The 19977-nt window shown below is 44.4% G+C and overlaps 1 protein-coding gene across 1 annotated transcript in view; it reads left to right on the top strand.

Annotated features, from left to right (window-relative positions):
- Nucleotides 1-8160, top strand: part of LOC142582728 (unconventional myosin-Ia-like) — a 172744-nt gene extending 164584 nt beyond the window's left edge. Inside the window, exons 27-32 of the mRNA XM_075692718.1 lie at nt 52-183; nt 1095-1201; nt 1888-2023; nt 3316-3468; nt 4646-4773; nt 5698-8160. Of these exons, the coding sequence (XP_075548833.1) occupies nt 52-183; nt 1095-1201; nt 1888-2023; nt 3316-3468; nt 4646-4773; nt 5698-5821 (780 nt within the window). The 3' untranslated portion in view covers nt 5822-8160. The remainder of the gene's footprint in view (nt 1-51; nt 184-1094; nt 1202-1887; nt 2024-3315; nt 3469-4645; nt 4774-5697) is intronic.
- Nucleotides 8161-19977: the final 11817 nt, after the last annotated feature.

The following is a 19977-nucleotide window of genomic DNA, read 5'->3' as shown; positions in this document are numbered from 1 at the left end:
ACAGTGGCGACTCTCCCTGGCGATGCCCTTCCTTCCCCTTGGCGTTTGCAGCGCCGGCGATACCTGCTGTGGCTGGCGCGAAACTTGCCGTCCGACTCGCCGGCGGACCGCTCGTGGCCCCCGGCGCCCCGGTTCTTGCAGCATACCAGCCACCTGCTGAGGAAGTTGCACCACAAATGGAGGGTGCGCGACGCACTTTTCTTCTTCTTCTGTTATTGGCTGTTCTTGTTAAGGAGGTATTGGTGCCTGAGAGCAGCGCCGTCTTCTCTCCCCTTCTCGGACATGACTGTCCGCAACAGGATGCACGTGACACGAGTAAAGAGCAAACATCACTTCCAAAGTTCATGAACAAAAAGCGGATGTTTCTAGGGAGTTCACATATCACAAATGTTCCCTACTGTGTGGATTATTGTTCACCAGGAAATAAGGCAGCAGCCTTCTAGTACCATGGTTTTACGATGTCGGAAGTGCCCTTCATAGATAGACATGCCAAGCATGTTTAATTGATTTATTAGCGACGGATATAGGTAACAACTTTCTCTGGTAGAAGCCGTGAGGTATGTGCCCAACAAAATAATGACCATGCATATGCAGAACCACTCTCCGAGGCAACAGGTAATCAGGAACTGAGCGCAAAATGACATAGCAATTTGTCTCGATTTGTGGAGCTTAGGCCTACAGCATCACAGTTATTCACATTAAGCAAAACGTAAGTATATGTAGTCTTGTGGATTTTGGTGAAAAGGTACAAAGGTCATTTTGTCACATACAACACAGTGCAACACAAAAAACGAGCATGAAATCAGCGATTGAGAAAAGACGGCAACGTTGCTATATGGCACAGAGTCAAAGGAACTTTTACTTAATACATAGCGAATTTATTTTCTTAAACGAAATAAACGTATCAAATGCCAAATTATTAAGCTATGTTTTCATGTTTCCTTTCTCTTGTCCATCTTAAATCACCACAATCATCCTTTCATATTATCTTGAATACTTGTGTATTCACAACCGAATCATTGATATGCAAATGACATTTCGCCACTATGAACACGTAATAGAAGCATGGATGTTGCCACGGCTCTTTGTTGCAGTGTACACGGTACAAGCAGAAACTCGACCAAACTGCTCGAAATCGCATGCGAGAAAAAATGACTGCCAGCATCATCTTCAAAGACAACAAGGCCTCCTATCCGAAAAGGTAAGCGGAGCCAACGGATTGCTTTGCAACTCCACTCAAATTGCACAAACTCTGTGTGATGCCCCTGCGCATAATTTCAAATCACGTGAAGTACAATTCGAGATAAAGGGGCACAAGTGTGGAACGTGCCACAGCGATACCTCATGAATGAATCGTTAATTTAGTGTGGGGCGCTGCGGACGCTGAACTGCCGCATTTCCAAGTTCCGCTCTTCTCTCAGCCTGTTGAAGGCAATGTGCAGAAGAGGTATTGTTCCTGGAATTGTTGATAGGCTTATTGTGATCGTCCGAACAGTACTTCATTGAGCGCCACGCCTGCGCAGTTAAGCCATCTACGAAGGTCAGGGTCGTCTGCCCGCGTATCGTCGAGGAGCAAAACAATAGCCATCACGAATATGTCGAACACTGGACTATAGCGCTCTGCAATGACCTTTTAGTATATATATATATATATATATATATATATATATATATATATATATATATATATACGTAATCAGCGATAATCTCCGTAGTCTTCTTTTTTTCGACACTTCGAACGCAGATATATTCAAGCTTATATAGCCATGATACCAGAAATGCCTGCAGATAAAGCTTATGCGGTAATATTTTTTAACTGGAAAGCTATTAGCTCTTGCTCATTGCAAAGTTCATGCGGAAGTAACATTTGTTGTTTCTGTGTGACAGCGTGGCCCATCCGTTCCGGGGTGACTATGTGCGGCTGCGCCAGAACGTGAAGTGGAAAAGGCTATCGGACGAGACGGGAGACCAGTACATCGTTTTCGCGGACATCATTAGCAAGATCACGAGGTCTAGCGGCAAGGTGAGTTTCGTAGGGACGGCGCGAAAGCTACATATCATCGGCCTGTTTTAACTTATAGTTAAAAATGCAAAAGCATTAAATGCCCCATCACGCGAAAATCCGTCGGCGTAGTCGGCGCGACCGGTCGATGGTACCAAACATGTCCGATGGCTCAAAGAGTAAAGACACGTAAAAGACTCTCGGATTGACGTCAAATTTCTCAGGGAGGTTCCTGTAAACAACGTAAACTACTGGCTTTAAAAATAAAATTTGGTACATTCCGGTCAGGGTGGGAATTAAGCCCGGACCACCGGGGTGCGAGATGAGCACGCTTCCCGGACGCCACGGTGGCTCCGCGGTTCTGGCTGACTACAAGTGGGCCTAGTGCGTGCGTCATTGGCCACGTGACGGCGCAGCCAATGGGGAGGAGGTGGCGCCACGTCATGAGTGTCTAAAATGAGCGCGTTGCATTCCGCGCGTCACTTGCTCTTCGGATTTCATCGGTGCTGTGTCTACTGCGAATGGACTCTCGACGCCATGTCATGAGCGTATAAAATGAGCCAGTCTGTAGCCACTGTATAGGTAAACACACACACCGAATCAATAGAAGTAATTTTATTGAGTGTAGAAAACATCAATCGAGAACATTTCATCAAAGGGACTCTAGCGCTTTCGCATTCCCGCACGCAATCACTCTTAAGTGTCTCTCCCGATGTCTTCTTTTCTTTTTCTTAAGCAACAAATGGGCTGGCGATATTAATATGGCTAAACTTAGATAAGATCGACATGCCTAAAAAGAAGCAACACCCCATATGTCGTCGCCGCTCTCCCTTCTATTTTATGAAGTACAGTATAATAATGTAAGACTAGTAGTTACGCCAAAGTGCTTACAAAGTTTTTTTGGAACAGCGAAGCCTTGCAAAAAAAAAATGCCATATCCGTGAAGATGTGACCACCGGAAGCACCTCTCTAGGAGAGGTGCTTTTGACACCCGAACTTAGGTGTCGCCTGGCACAAGCACCTTCTGGTCGTACTCCCCCGTCAAAGGCCACGCTGCATGGCCCTGGGAGATTTGGCGGCGCCTGCAAAAGACCACGCGGACTGCCAGATTTCAGAAGCCAAGCATCCCGACATAGCGGGAAGCACATCGTATACGCCGTCGCCTGTTTGCGTGGTCAATGTTTTTGAGCATACCGCAACGGAGTTCCCGTCATGTAAAACGTGCTGATGCTTTGAGCTTTTATTTCTCAGCGTTGGTAAACGACCTGTTCAGGCTGAAGCGGATGTCTTTTTTTTTTTGTCGCTGCGTGCAGTGCGTGCAGACTCTGTTCGTGGTGAGCACCAACGCGATGCTGATCATGGACCAGCGGACGTTGCAGATCAAGTACCGCATTCCAGTGACCGACATCTACAGGATATCGCTCAGTCCTTTTCTGGACGACATCGCCGTCTTTCACATACGCACGGTAATGCAGTATGAGCAAGGCCCTTCGATTTACTCCTTTTTAGCTTTTCTATGGCTTTTTTTCTGGGGTCTTCGCTTGGAGTGCAATGCAACATGCACAAGGATGACGGAGAGCTAGTTGATAACTGGCATCTATGCTCGATTGATTGATTGATTGATTGATTGATTGATTGATTGATTGATTGACTGACTGACTGACTGACTGACTGACTGACTGACTGACTGACTGACTGACTGATTGATTGATTTATTGATTTATTTATTGATTTATTTATTGATTTTTCCAAAGCTACACGTGACCGCGAGATAAGACGTAGTAGACGGTTCCCTTTGAATTTTTCACTCCTGGTGCTTTTAGCTTTCACCGGAATTTTATTACACGCGTATTTTTGTATTTCACCCCATGGGTATGCAGTCCCCGCTGCCGGCAATCGAACCTTTCAATATCTGTGTTTGTTCATGCGGTGTGTGAGCGTGTGTCAACGCATTAGTCTGTCTCAATGAGCCTGCAAGAAATATGAGCTCACTGTCGACGAGTTGTTCAGACGAAACGCGCGACGACATCAAGGGAATAGAATGGAAAATTTCCTCATACATAATGGGCCTAATGTACAATGAACCAGTGAAGGTAAACGCGCCGTGAACTTCGCAAACGTTAGAACCATTCCATAGTACTGACTTCTCTTTTTTTTTTTTTAGTAGTAGTTGGTTGTAGCTACCCCCAACACTGGCTTTTCATTTAAGTGCGCTATCATTGACCTCGATGTCAGGGGTGCAACTCCTGACTACAGCTCAAGAACAAAATAGGGCAAAACTGCTGGGTATACTGTTTGGATGGCTTGTCGCTCGCGATGCGTACGCGTTTCTAGAATTGTACTCTGACGATCCTCGCCGCTTAGCCACGTCTTGGGACGTTAAAGACCCAAATAACTTCTAAAAAGAGAAATAAATGGAGTTATTCGGTTGTTTGTAGCCCGTTTACCACCACGCGCAGATGCCTTATGGGTCACTTACCTGTGCTAGATTGTGCAAAAAAAAAAAGGAAACATAGCAAAACACGAAAGTTATTTCTACACTGTTATTCCGTAGTGCTAGCTGTAAAAAGTGATGGTTCAAGAACGCAACGACCGACTGTGTATATGACCTGTCCTTGTTTTTTTTTCTGTTCTTTTTAATAGACTGAAGCGACAAGAAAGAAAGGGGATTTCATCTTCGAAACTGGCCACGTTATCGAGATTGTGACCAAGCTCTTTCTCGTCATACAAAACGCCACTGGGAAATCGCCGGAAGTCAACTTCTCGACAGAGTAAGTGCTGCCTCTGTAGCAGAAACCACGAACGTTATTCGTCGCCGGACGGTATTTGTTTCTTCAATTCTTTCGCCAGCACCGCTAGCACTACTGCCTCCTAATCTGGGGAATCGCATTGCAATTGGCGAAGTGTAGTATGCGACCGTACAAAGACGTAATCGGCTGTGCATGTCCTAATATATTCTGCCCTGAAGGTTGTCCTGGAACTGCTGTAGAACACACAGCCAGTCACCAACTCAATAACGTCTGTGGCCTTCTTAGCAGCTATCCTTGCCGCTACCTTGCATCCCAGCTTCTGCCTGGCCGTTCTTCACGTCGCGTAGCACGTGCACTACGATCGCACTAGAGCGCTCGTGCTCGCGCGCCAGTATCCAATATGCTATGGACGCGGGAACGAAACGAGAAAAACAGTCAGCATTAGCCCTGGCTTTTCGCGTCGCATTTCTCTTGCCACACGTCTGTCGTCACCGTTCTTTCCCTCGACAAACGTGACCTACGTCGTCGTGACGTCACTGCATCTACGTTTCGCAGTGTGCGTCCGCATGAGAGAGAGAGAGAGAGAGAAAGATAAAAACATTTATTCGGACCATCGAGGTGGTTGCTCTTGAGGTCGAGTGGGTACTGCACTTTGCATTTCGGCTTAGAATGCGAACGAAAAATTAACATGGCGTCCCTTTAAAGTTGTGACCGATGCGTCGCATAAACATAAGCATTGCATGAGGTGATGTGTTTTATAGGTGATAATGAAGCCTATTGTGCGCATGGCATTTAGTTTTGTAGCGTTCAAGTAACCGCTTCACGAACGCTTCGATTCGCAGAGATTCCAACGCGCGAGTTGGATATGCGCAATTTTTTTTCGTTTGTTTGCGTGTAAACGAGAAAGTATTGCGGTGTGTACTTTGTTCTGCATCCTGCACGCAGGTTCGAGGTGAACTTCGGCAAGGAGACTGGAGTGCTCGCTTTCCGGTGCACTACGATGGGCGATCACCATCCGGGGCAAATCAGGATCTACCGCAAGGGAAACCGGATGGAAGTGTTGTTATGAGGATGACTTTCTTAGGGCACTTTTTTCCAATTGCACTTCGAGACGGAGGAGGGGCAGAGTTGGCGTTCCCTCGGCGAGCATCGGAGAGGAGCGGCCGAGGCGCGGAGAACCCGTCATGCACAGAAAGAACGCCGTTGTTCTACTCGTTTGCCTACGCCTATAAGCAGAGGGATGCCTTTCCGTTTCGGGGCGGCACCACCGTTCCACTTGTGTGCGGCCGCGGAAGAAGAAGAAAACTACTGCCTTTCGAGAGCTGCCAACTATTCTTACGGCTGCCACGCAGTTGCTTCCTTTTAACGGGAGCCAAGGTGTAGCTAGATGCGTCTTTGGCCGGCGGTGGTGGGACTTCGCTAAAGTTTTTCAGGTCACTCGAAAGAGTGCGTGGATGCGATACGCTTTTCTTCTGCACGATAAGAGCAAAAGAGAGGAGGGACACAGCTATGGTCGGTGCCTTCGGGGGTTCTAGTTAAGAATGCGCCGTTTAAGTAACCGTGATGCAATGAGGAAAGGTTAAACGCTCGAGATCCGGGGTATCGTATAACCAGGCTCGCTAAAGTTGCTTGAAGTGGAAGCAACAAAATTGTCCTTGCCGCGCATCAACTACGACGTTGTCAGGCTACGGCTTCCATTTCGTTAGACACCGCTCTCAATGGCAGCACCACGTATGACCTTCCACATTAGTGGGCGGTGATGTCGAAAACATTTCTTGTTGCCGAAGTCGTCTCACGTGACGCTGAAGACTTGGCGGTGGTGCTGAAAGCGTTTGACGGAACTTCAACTAACCACGATTACTGAGATAAGCTTCTCGCCTGCGCTTGAAGCACTCAAGCAACTTTGGTAAGTCAGGTTGTAAAATGCGTCGGCGCTTAAGCCTAGAAGCCATGCCATTCCTGAGATCCATTACTTTTGTGTCTCAGGAATACTCATTGCATTATGGCGGTCATGGTTATATTGAAGAGCTGAATCACTTGCAGACGGCGCCAAAGCGTCGATAAATGAAACACGAGTGGTCTCCAAAGGAACGCCGTTTCAAAGCATTTATCCGCCTTCGCAAGCCTTTCTTTTGAACTACGGATACGTATGATTTGTTAATTCACGTATTTGTCGCTAGTTATCCCTCGACGCACTGTTTCCTCATTAAATAGGTCCACAAGGTTTTTCTGTTCTTGCACGGAGAACCTGTCTGCCGATTAATTTTCACCGATATGTTTACCTCTGCGTAAGGTTTCTGACACCCTAACTTTGTTGTTATTTCGCAGTGCAGTCGATGCCAGTTGCTTCTAGCTGCCAACTTTCTCTATGCATCACAGCCAATGCTTTCACGGCAGATGACATAAGTTGGGAAGGCGCTCAATAGAATATGTTTTTCTTTTTTTGCGCACGTGGACACAACTCAGAGCAAACAAGCATTCAGGAGCGAAAAAGCGGCTGCAGGAGTTAACGGTCTATTGCAGTGGTTCTCAAACTTCTAGGCATCGCGGACAGTTGGACATGCTGGCAAGCGATTCGGGGACCTGAAATAGGTGTCCCCCCCTCCCCCCCCCCCCCGATGCATAAATACGCACAAAAACGCATGCGATGTTAAGATCAGTACTGAGAAAGTATCATCCCCTTGCAGATATCAGCTTAATTTGTACCTAAATTGTGCAGAGTTTAGCGTCAGTAAGGTAGCCTGGTATCTATGGATCGCTCCTCCAAACTGCTTGCCTGTTTACGCTTAAATTTCATTCACATTTGTCTCTTCGAAGTGCATTTTTAGTATCATGTTTTGATTCAGTACTGACTTAAGATAGAGCCAATTGAAATTACATACACGGCCTCATTTTCTGCGCCAAAAAAAAAAAAGCAATTTCCTCAGCGAAAGGAACAGTGGCGCTGTTTGTCACTAGTAGGTGGTGTCACCGTTCCTTTCAAATGAAAAAAAAAAAACATTTCTTTCGGTACTTGTACTTTCAATATTTTGCTGAAGGACTAGGCATTTAAGCGCAGCATTCAAATAGCATTAAACAGAATACACTCGCATGAGAGCAAGAGGCTGACACAGAAATTTCATTCGTTATGTTACCTTCGCACTGGGGTCAGTGTGAAATCACTGTGGTGCTTTCTGGAATTTCTGGCGCTTACTTGGAATTACATCTTTCCAAAGGGAAGCTCATGAGAATGAAGAGCGACGTGACAGGCTAGCATTTCTGCGTTTTTCTTTATCTTTCGCCACACTAAGTCCAAACGCAATGTGCCAACAGCCCCTGAAAAGATTTTACCATAGTAAGGGCGCTAACGTGAGGCTCAATTTAAAAGACTTGGAGTCTCAATTCCTGGTCAGTGTCAGGGCTGCTTTCCCACGTTGCCGATTTTATTCGTGTCCATGTGCAAAAAAATTATGCAGTTAGCTCACTCAGGATATCTTCAAGACATCCTTTTTTTTTTTGCCAGAACATATTTAAGATATCTTCGAGGCGAATCTTTTATTTTTCAGAATGGCACCCGAGGACTCGATAATTCTCTCCAGACACACTGGGGTTAGCGAATCAGAGTTTGGGAAACACTGCTCTATTTTGCAAGAACGTTTAGGGTTCAGGCGTTGTCGCTTCATTTTGACAGAACAAGAGGAAATTACCGCATACTGTGTATCTGCGAAAAAAAGGAAGTGTAGAAAGACGTACTAGAAATGCATCCATTGCTCAAAAGGAGAAAAAATACAAGTGCGTAGCGTAACAAAGCGTGTATTTAACGATTTTCACTTTATCTGTAAATACAGCATTTCACTTTAGGTAGACCTTGTGCCATTTATCAACGTTCATGAACGCTCGTCTTTAAGGAAGGAGCGTTTCTCCCTCAGACACATCCTCGATGCTCGCAACAACTCTGTTGCAAGCATATTTTTTTTAGGCGACTGTCATCACGAAAAGCGTATTCTTCACTAAACCATTGTAAATACTTCACGCAAACATGACAGTGAGAATAACAAATAAAAGTTGGAGACATTAAGAGAGCCGGTCACTTGAAGCAGACATTTGTCTCATTAGAAAAAGAAGTATATACTCGCAGGTAGTAGTTGACAAGCTTTGTGGCGCGTTCAAATATTTCGACTTAGACGTTTTAGGCTGCCATGTTGACGCGTTGCATCGTGTTATTTCTTTTATTATTTCGCTTACGTGTGAGTTATATGTTCATAAACAGTAAGGCCACTGACCTTGCATCTTCAGCCGACGATGTTGTTACGAGCGCTGGCCCGAAAAAAAGAAAGGAAAAAAAATCGCCTCTCTTGCGTGCAATGTTCAAACTTATTTTCCTACGTACTCGATTATGCGCTAGCATGTTATTAAAAGCAGGGGCATGAAACGCTAACAGATGGCTGATGCGCAAAATTACCAGTGGCTTATTCTTGCAGGTCACAATTATACAGGGGTTTACAATCATATTACAATAAACAAAATTTAACATAAACGTAAGAAGCACAGTGAGCTTCATGGACTATCTCCTGACGTTGGACAGTCCTACAAGCTCAACAGTTATCGTGCGCATTAACCGCAATCTCGATTACAATTCGAGTTAGCTGGACAGATGGCATACTTGCGCACTTTACTTGCGTTTGTAGACAGCGTTTCCTTAATCTCTATAACGTATTTATCAGTCCCACGTGCAATCAACTCAGTTTCACCGAAAAGTGCTGTGAATGCGCATCTCTTGCAATGCGCCACACCGTGTCCTGTTTCATGTAATTGGCCACAAGCATATTAATGGCCACATGCAAAGCATGCTTACAGGAATGAGTGAGGGAATTCTAAGGGAAACGAATATATATATATATATATATATATATATATATATATATATATATATATATATATTCAGAAAAGCTGTCCTGATACCGTATTCACACAATATCTCCCACCGAGAAAGAGAGAGAGAGGGCTCTTTATTAGAAAAACAGAATTTTTGCCGGCGCGTATATAACCGCTGTCATGCTACTCTGTATAGGGATGGGGAATGGGATTAAAACATTCCAGAAGAGAGTGGGAGAAAAAGAGGATAAAAATGAATATGAAATGTCCGAGTGGACCTGATACTAATATTTGCAGGTGACATGGCGGGTAAATTTAGGCTTTTGTATAGGAAGTGTGCAATTTTTAAAGCTTTCCTATTAGACCAATTTCTGTCAAGTATTTGAACAATAAATCCAAAACCCGTCGCTGTTTTGAAGGGCCGGGCGTTGGACCTAAGATACTCGGTAACGTTAACGGTTCATGGCAAATCATGTCCAGTTGGTGCTCAAAAAATTGTCTTTCGTCGCGGTACGCGGGGCATTCTAGTAATATGTGCTCAATTGTTTCTAAGTTGCGACAGTTATCACAGTATGGGTTAGTGGTAAGTCCTATGCGGTACAGATAATTATGCCACAGATTATGCCACGTTCGGTCGAAGACGATGGCATAATGTCTCTAAGTGTCGAGGAAGTGGTCGTGGAATTTTCGGTCTCATTTCTGGGTCAGTGTAATGCAGGAAGTTATCTTGGTGAAGCGGCAGATTCAAGATGCGGTCTTTTTCTTGATAGGCATATTTTTTGCCATGTTTGAAGCGTTGGCTTTTGTAAAAAAATGTTCTTTTGAACTTGCGGTACTGGAGTCCATTTCTGGCAGCTTCGTCCGCTCTTTCATTTCCGGAAATGCCGGCATGGCCAGGTATCCACTGGAACTTTATGAAATGCCCAGCAATCTTAGCCCTGTGGTGAAGATAAGCAATGTCAAATGCTGCTGGTTGATTATTGCAACGCTTGTGCCTGTTCCACATACTTTGTAAGGCTGCTTTTGAGTCTGTGAAAATCACCCATGTCTTTGGCGGCTGCTGTCGAAGTACATAAACAAGGGCCTCCTTAATGCCATATAGCTCCGCTGAAGTAGATGATGTCGCTCGCTCAAGACGAAACGAGAATCGTTGCCCTGTAGAGGGAACAAAAAGTCCACATGATGAATGATGTGGAGTTGTAGAGCCATCTGTGAAAATGTGCGTTGCGGCTGCGTATTCTTTGTGCATATATTCCAAAACTATCTGATAAGTAGCTGCTTGAGGCACTTTCTTTTTCGCACTGATTCCAGGTATATATGGCACGATTTGCAGTGGGAATAGTGTCCATGGTGAAATGTTTCGTGGCATAATTTGTGACACCTGAGCAGGAATCGAAATAGATATGCTTCCGACGGCCTGCCCAAAGCTAGATGTAGCACGGGTTCTGGAGATATCCTTTAAAAAGTGAGTCTTCGTATGAATGACGTGGCGGAGGTGTATCCGAAGTGTCTCCTGCGGAGATAGCACTTCCAGAGGCAGGCATCCAGCTTCTGCTACAGTTCCTGAGCGGGACGACCCCTTCGGAAGGCCAAGACATACGCGAAGGCAGTTGTTTCGTGCTGCCTCGAGTTTTCTCTTGCTTGTGGGAGACATTTTGTGCAGGATCGGGAGGTAATATCGTAGCGTTCCGTCGACGTAGGCATCATGGAGGAGCACCATTGATAGACAGTTGCTGCCCCACTGTGATCCGGCTAAAAATCGGAATACGTGCGACGCCGAGGAAATCTTCTCACTCAGTTTTTTCACTTGGGGCGACCATGTGAGGTTCCTATCGATCGTCACTCCCACCGTATCTCCCACCGAATCAAAAAGATATCCGAAAGGCATGTGGTCACAGTATTGTTTACCGCGCCTCGCTAGCTTCAAGGCTTATGCAGCGCCGTAAATGATAACAAGAACAAGAAAGGATGTACAATGCAGCACAAAGAAGCGTTTGTACAATGTATTGAGAAGGTTACCTACAGAGTGTCCCTTACACGTGGTAGAGAGTACATCGACCCACTCGGGCGCTGTATTAATGAGCGGCTACGCGAACATAACTATGATTGTGGCCAATTACAGGGAGCAGGGCACGCTGTGGCGCATTGGAAGAGATGCACGTTTGCACCAATTTTCGGTAAAACTGAGTTAATTGCACGTGGGAGTGATAAAGACCTTGGAGAGATTAAGGAAGCACCGTCTATAATCGCGGGTAAAGTGCGTAAGTATGCCGTCTGTCCAGCTAACTCAAGCTAAAATCGAGTTTGCGGTTAATGCTCATGATAACTGTTGAACCTATGTCATCGCCTAGCTTCAGCAGACATGTCCACAAAGGTCATTGTGCCTCTTACTTTTTTGTTCAATGTTGTTTCTTGTAATCTGATTGAATCCACTGATATAGATGTGACCTGACAAGAATAAACCAGTTGTAAGTTTGCTCATCAACCCTCTGTTAGCGTTTCGCGTCCATGTTTTTAGTAACGTGCTAGCAGGTAAGCAAATCTGAAGAGCCACCAGCGAGAGCCTTTCATAACGCTCTTGTTTTCCTACTTGGCCATCTACCTGGTCCTCAGCCCATGACAAATCTATATTGCTGAGCAGCAGTCGTGAGCGACGCATCGCGGTTGCAAAGCTCATTCAGATTTGCTTCAGTTGTCATGGGTCATGAAAAGTGTGGCGGTTCGGGAATAATTGTTATAAAACTTTGTTTGACATACATCGCTGCTCATTCGTGGCTTGATCATGAATACGGACAAGTGAGTGCGCATGTAATGAATGGCGCGATTTTAATCAGCAATCTTACTTTATGAGGCTTAAACTTTCATGTTGTTTTTAATGTTTCATGCTCACTATAAACGCTAATGCGTTGTTCAAAGGTTATAGGGCAGCTGAAAAAAAAAACACTCTCATTTAGTGCGACAGGGTTTATACATTGCTTGATGCAAATACAGTATTGGCTGGACTTTTTGTAAACGTTTCATTGAAACGTCAGGTTTACAGTGGGGTACGTCGGGACCCAAAATATATCCACAAGCAATTTTAACCACTTTATTCTCCTTTCCTAAATGCGGACTCTTTTGAACTAACACTTTTTCTTTCTCTTCGTTTTGTGATGCAAGCTGCAACGCACATCAATGTTCGTTTTCCAGATGAGTCAACATCCAATGGATAGTGTGTGTTGACAATCTTCCCTAACACAGGTGTCGAATGGTGCCAACTTTCACTGCCAGATGCACTCTACGATACGAAACTAGTTGCTTCTTTCTGTGACTTAAGTTTTACGTTCAAAGCTACGTTTTATCAGACTGTCGAGCACTTAACGTGTACTGGAACACGGTATACTTCGCGTGCCTTAGTTCTATGACACCTTTGCATCACTACGGCAATTTATTACGTCAGGACTTGAGGATGCTAGTCCTTAAGAAGAAGACACTGATGGGTTAGGTGAGCGGCGTTACAGGTGTTCGCGATACCTGCTTCACCGATCCGCTTGAGAGGTCGCAGAAAATCAAAACCCTAGAAGTTGTTGCCTCAGAGGCGCATAATAAGTCTGTAATTATAACTCGGTTTATTAGGTGCGCTTGATTCGTTACTGATGCGGAGATTTCACGGTTACAAGTGCGATGTAGTCCTTGTTTGTCGTAGGAGTTCTAGCTGAGTACACCAGGCGCCTTTTAAGAATAATTATTTCGTGACTTTGGCTAGAATGCAGGCAGTCTTCTAGTTGTTGTTCTTCTTGTGGGCAGTTGTTGGAGGTTAGATATTATGATAGTGATTTGTACAGCGAAATAGCCTCTGAGAAACCTCTATAAATATTTATATATAAACGCACCTCTCACTTCGTCTCAAGTTTTAGGCCTGTGTATTTGAATGAATGCATTTGTCGCCCAGTAAAGGCACTGGAATGCACGCCGTCATATTTTCGTTTTGTTTGCTTTTGCAGTTTAGGTGTTCTCTCCAAATTAAATAAAAGCGGTGTATGCATCCCAAACTTCGTTCAAGTGAATTAGTCTTTCAAGCTGTATAGTGAAAGTAGACACCTTGAGTATTCGCGAAAACAGCCTTACATTAAGGCTGTTTAGTTACGTGTTCTCACATTCGTTTCTATGTGGCTGTTTCTCGTTTTGATCACAGCGGTTACCGTATGTTGTTATGTTGTTGAAATCGCGCTGTGCCGGTTGCATACGATACGCTGAGTACTTTGTGTCGCAAATGACCACTTTTGTTTTCCAGTGCTAACACTGATTGTTGGCAGCCTCGGTGTGTTTGCTTTGTATGATTGAGAGTGCGTTTAGAACATAAAAAAAAGAGTGACTTTATCTGCTTTCATGTCTTACATAGGTTTCGATTAGAGGAAACGAGGCGCACAGACGTGGCACCGATGCGCTCTGTTTAGTGCGCTGAATAAATGTGTGCTACAATAAGATGTGCACATACACTACAGTTAGCGCCATGGCGCAAGGTATTCTGTACAGGTCTAGTTGACGTACTACAGACAATGCTGCCTGCGTTCGCTGCACTATAAAAAGTAATAAGAAGGAAGAATAAAAAGAAAAGAAAACAACTCATCACGATATATGGCACTGAACGTTTATATATGCTGAACTGTTTTTCATACTGATTTTTATAATAAAACAATACGAAACGTTGACGGATTGTGCTTCTTGTTAAGTTGATCGGTTATTAAAATTCAAGTGGAAATAAATAGAAAACCTCCTGGTTCGGAAACACGACCTATTTGCTAGTAGAGTTACAATGGCATTGTAAATTTCTTTAGTAACTTTATCTAAAACACAGCCGAACTTTGCGCACCAAGCGGCAAACTGAAATGGAACAATATATTAACACTTGACGAACGATTACACTCTCTGCGGGATTAAGGAGCTCGCCCATTAGCTTAATCCGTCGCTGGTGCGTCGCACGGCGATACAATTCAACCATCAAATTTGTATTTTCATTTATTCCTGCGTGCACCTGCACTTAAACGATTTCAGACAAGTGCCATCACACAGCATCAGAAGAATTTCACTGTTAGCGCAGAAGCCTTCAGTGTATACAACAGCTGCCAATATTTCTAATTTCATCCAAGTAAATCAACAAGTCATCGCACTGTTCATCCCTCATGGCGGTAAGAACTGGAAGTGCAACGTCATTAGCGATGGCGTTTTAACGTAGCCGTGCTTTGAGGTCTCATTAAATATATCAAGCAGGGAACCAAATAATCTAAGGTGGCGGAGAAACCTATTGAAGCCAACTGCATTTGCCGAAGACAAGCTGCGGACCCTGTCTCAAGTCAAAATGAGTTCACACTTGTGAGCAAAGAATACCTGTGAGTAGCCGAGTAAGCAAGGTGAATGGAACTATGCAGACTGTTAGCAGGGGTCGATGCCGAAAGACACTGGGATCAACAATGGAGAAGCCGAAGTAAGGCACAATGTACGGTAAGTGAATTGTGTCGGTGAAGGGTCCAAGTCTTCATCAAATTGTGGCGAGGTAGAGAAGCTATGATTATAGAAAAGCTGGGTAAGCTGACCTTAAGGTTCTGTCGTTATTAACCGCACACAGTTGCTTCGCAGACAATTGCAGATAACTGCCGACAGACCTTTAAGGTTATGCGTTTCTAAGGCTATATACGGCGAGAATGTACCAGTGTTCCACCACATGGTTTTTCCACAAACCTTAAGCTCAGGGGGGCGGGGGGGGGGGGGGGGAGGCAAACCTACCTGGAACAAGAATGTCTCTCGGCGATGTTTGGGAGACCAATCTCGAAAGTGGTGTGGGTCTCGGGTTTCTAGTAAATTTTTGTGCCCTATTTCAGTTTTGAAGTTGCAATGTATGCGCTAAAGTCAAATGAGAAAAGCAGTTGGATAAGTTCGCCTAATAAAAAGAAAATTGGAAGAATAAATTACTTTTAAACAAAACGAAGACAAAACTGGATCAATTTTAAAAGGAAGCATTAGTATGAGCAAAAATAAAGAACTTACTGGCCAAAACTAACGAAAAGAACAGCTAGCAGAAAAAGAGGCCGACTGATCCCACATGGTCGCTGTGCCGCACTTTTGTTGCGTGGCTCAATGTAGAAGTATAAAAGACAACCGAGCGTGCCGGAGGAGGACCAGAACGTCACGACGTTCTGCTCCCACGTGACCACCTTTTGCGTCAGACTTCCCGACAAACACACACCTTCCGGAAAATGAAACTAATTTGTAGAAAAACTAATATAGTAAAGCTATAACGCTTGCCAGTATATTTTTCTAAGGTTTGAAGGTCCAGGAACTTCATTCTACAAAAAATAAACTTAAGCTTAAAATATGCCTACATTAATGCTATCATTTTCTTTTTCATTTCTTTCCCTTGTCACTTGCTTCCTCTCTTACGATCTCGTTTATTTTTATTCCATACCCCAGAATGAACCAGGCGGTACCCCCCCCCCCTTCTTTTCTCAATTTTTGCTGAGCCTATGGCTTGCCGCAAAATTTGAGACAAAGGACCACTCAAAGGAATTGTTGGCGCGGTTGTGACACGCTTTTTGAACTCCGATATCCTTTATATATTTCGCAAAATTATCAGTCCCACTCTGCAGTTACAGATTACTGCATCACCATGAGTCTTCTTTCCTGCGACATATTCCAAGGAATATTGCGGTTATGTAATGCAGGTATTCTCAGTTGGGTGTTCTCCTTCAGATTGGACCTTATACAGTCGCTCGCTATATGATGTAAACACTGTCGGCTTACCTGAGCTGAAATAAAATGGCAGCTCGCAGCTCATTTTCCCGACATGAAAAATATACATAAATTTAATTTGTCTTTAACCTTTCCACCCTCAGTGTCGCCTTTCCAAGAAATGAAGTCAACGTCAAGCCACAATAGACCTCCTATTTTTGCTCCACTGACGCGTGCCCTATCACGCGCGACTGCGATGCCAGTTCTTTACTAAACCCCTGTATTTTATTTCAAGAAAGTCCGTGCGTCGTTTTGCCGTAGACGACAATTGTTCACATACCCCAGCCACACAAGAGCGCATTGCAGCTAGCTCTGAAAAGAACAAAGAAAACAGTGTGTGTGTGTGTGTGTGTGTGTGTGTGTGTGTGTGTGTGTGTGTGTGTGTGTGTGTGTGTGTGTGTGTGTGTGTGTGTGTGTGTGTGTGTGTGTGTGTGTGTGTGTGTGTGTGTGTGTGTGTGTGTGTGTGTGTGTGTGTGTGTGTGTGTGTGTGTTACAACACTTTATTTTTAAACTTATTATCGATTTCTGATACACAGATTTCTCTCCAGTATTAAAATTCGAGATCGAAATACCCCGATTCAAAGGAGAAAAACGTAAGCACCGATAAATAACCCCCGATTTTTAAGATAAATAAGTACAGGAAATTCGGATCCCTAGCAAGTAAGCTAATCTGCCTTGTATAAACAGGCAGAAGTAAAAATAACTTAAAATTAATCATTATACTTAAAGTAAAGGAAATGGTCGGACTGATGAGTAAGTAATTAAGATAAACTTTGCGATGACCACGACGTCGTCTTCGTCTGCCGTAGTGGGCTTGATGTGGCCTCCGAAAATAGTGCACAAATGTCCCCATTCTCAGAGTCTGTGTAGCGCTCTCAATCTCTCACAACTTGCAAATTCGCGAACGTTGCATGCTGTATCTGCAAATGTTAGGTCGTCGGGTTCCCAACTGCACATTAAAGCATTGGCAAAAGTTCGATACCCGGTGGTGAGGAGCAGCCGACTTAGATGGCAATAGCATTTATCGCATTAATTGTCGCACCAGTTTTCGTTTTAGCTAGCTAGCTATCCCAGCAAAATTGTGGCCGGATCCCGAAGGCGTAGTGCAATCTATAGTGTGGGATGTTCACTTGGGCATGTGTTACTGGGTATGCGCCGCTCTTCAATGAACCTCATTCAGAAGAGGAAGCGCCAACAGAGACAGCACACTGTCCTGTCTTTGTGCATTCTTAGTGTACTGTCTCTGTCGGCGCTTAATCTTTTGAAAGCTATGAAACAACTAGCCCCACATCGTGTTTTACTTCAATTAACCTCTTTTTGCACCAAATTTAGTTCACTGTGTGTGTGTGTGTGTGTGTGTGTGTGTGTGTGTGTGTGTGTGTGTGTGTGTGTGTGTGTGTGTGTGTGTGTGTGTGTGTGTGTGTGTGTGTGTGTGTGTGTGTGTGTGTGTGTGTGTGTGTGTGTGTGTGTGTGTGTGTGTGTGTGTGTGTGTGTGTGTGTGTGTGTGTGTGTGTGTGTGTGTGTGTGTGTGTGTGTGTGTGTGTGTGCGTGTGTGTGTGTGTCACTGGGTATGGGCGGCGCAGCGTGTCCAGAGGGAAGGGCAATAGCGAAGCCCAGCTGCAGTACACGCCTCATACGTGAAGTGTTTTGACTATTCGCATACTTGTGTAGTTATCGTAGATTAGTGCTGCCTAAATTTTTTCACCTTTTTTTCGCTATTTTATGGCGCTAATGATGAGAAAGTAGCCTGATGACGACAGCGTTACGAGAAGGACAGAGGAACAGGTCGAACCATGTTTCGGACTTATAGCTGAAATAATAATAATAATAATAATAATAATAATAATAATAATAATAATAATAATAAAACATCTGAGCTCTTGTTTAATGTGCAGAAAACCACGCAGCGATAGCTGAACGTGTGCTTCTTATAAACCACTGCACTGTTTTGCACACATGCCCTCGGCTACGTTTCGTATGCGCTTCGCACCTTCGACCAACCAAGCTTGAACATTTGGTGCGTAGCCATGGTAATGTCGTACGCAGTGCTGCGGAAGGTCTCGCCGCAAGAGTCCGACATTCATGCGTTCACTTTCACGAAATGTATCGGTAAACATGCAAGACTATTTGCACAATTTTGTGGGCCTCTAAGAGTATAGAGTCTTACACACGCCACCTAACTAAACCAGATTGCGCAATAAAAATTTTAATGGCAACAGTAAGAGCACAAGCACAATAATAGCAGTAAATAAGTGAAAGAAAATGTGTGCAATTTGGAATTGGGGAACATGAATGTACAATTTGAGTCTGTTTCCGTTTCTTTCTTTTTTGTAAAGAGAGGAATCTGAATGCGTTTTAATCTTGAGGTTAATCTTCAGTTCTTTTGAAGCCTGAATGTTGCAAGAAGTGCCCTAGTCACACTGTGCGCAAAACTTCAATGCCCGAGAAAAGTATAGAAACTAGAATTAGATGGCTGAATAAGAATGAATGACTATGTTATATTTAAAAAGCCTACTTATGATATTCTGCAGTTTTACGTAACACAACCACGATTTGATTATGAGGGATGCCATAGCGCGGGACTCCGGATTAATTTTGACCTCCTGGGGTTCTTTCACGTGCACCATTTGCATGGCACACTGGCGTTTTTTTTTTAAACCTACTTGTACCAAAGTGGGAAGAGCTAAACTAAGCTAAGTTAAGGAAACTAGGACCGCGCAGCCCCCGATGGGAAGAAAAATAATGAATATGATGCTTGGAGAGAAAGGTAGCGGCTTAGAGAAAGAGGTGAGAGATAAAGAAAGGAAAGAATAATAACCATGGTCGCGCAGGCTTGGCGACCCTCTGCTTGAGGAAGGGGAACGGTAGAAAGAAAAAAGGATAGTCAGCGAGCCCCCACTTTCAGATGAAGGTGAATATCTGGCCATAAATGAGGGAGTTGGCTTTCAGGCTATCCGACGCCCCATCGAAATCCGAGCAAACCCGAGGTCAGACGAACTGCGGTCACGCGGGTGCGGTGACTCTCACGACGGATTTCTTCTTTTCACGGGCATCGCGGTTTCGTGGCTTGCGTGCCTTCCTATTCTTAACCAATACCGTCACGCTATCCCTCCACGCCGCGCCCGCTACAACGTCCGCGAGAGGGCGTCAGTCTCATCAGTCTGGTGGCGCAACCCACCAAAGGGGACGCTCATAACATCCATCCATATAGAAGAAAGTAAATGGGCTGGGGGAGTGCTAAGGTATCTGTACAGGAAAAAAAAAACATTGATTCACAGTGGAGGAAAAGAACTAGGAATCTTACCAGCAAGTATGCGGCCTGTAGGGTGGGCAACACAGTAACAAAGAACGTCAAGAGGAAAGTCAGAGGCCGAAATAATCTCATGGGTGGCGGCAATTGAAAAGAAACTTGCCATGAGTAACTACTTTAGAGGAAAAAACGAAATCAGGAAAGAAACAATTCATGATAACTCAAAGGGAAGCTCATTACTTTTCGAAGCGAGATCGGGATGCCTTAGAACACGCACCTATGAAGCGAGGTATAAGAAGGAAGAAGACGCATGTGCTTGCGGCGGTAAAGCTAGGGAAACTATGGAACATGTTTTA

This window comes from Dermacentor variabilis, chromosome 5 (assembly GCF_050947875.1).
Source record: "Dermacentor variabilis isolate Ectoservices chromosome 5, ASM5094787v1, whole genome shotgun sequence".
Classification (NCBI taxonomy): Eukaryota; Metazoa; Arthropoda; class Arachnida; order Ixodida; family Ixodidae; genus Dermacentor; species Dermacentor variabilis.
This window is presented reverse-complemented; position numbering and strand designations above follow the sequence as displayed.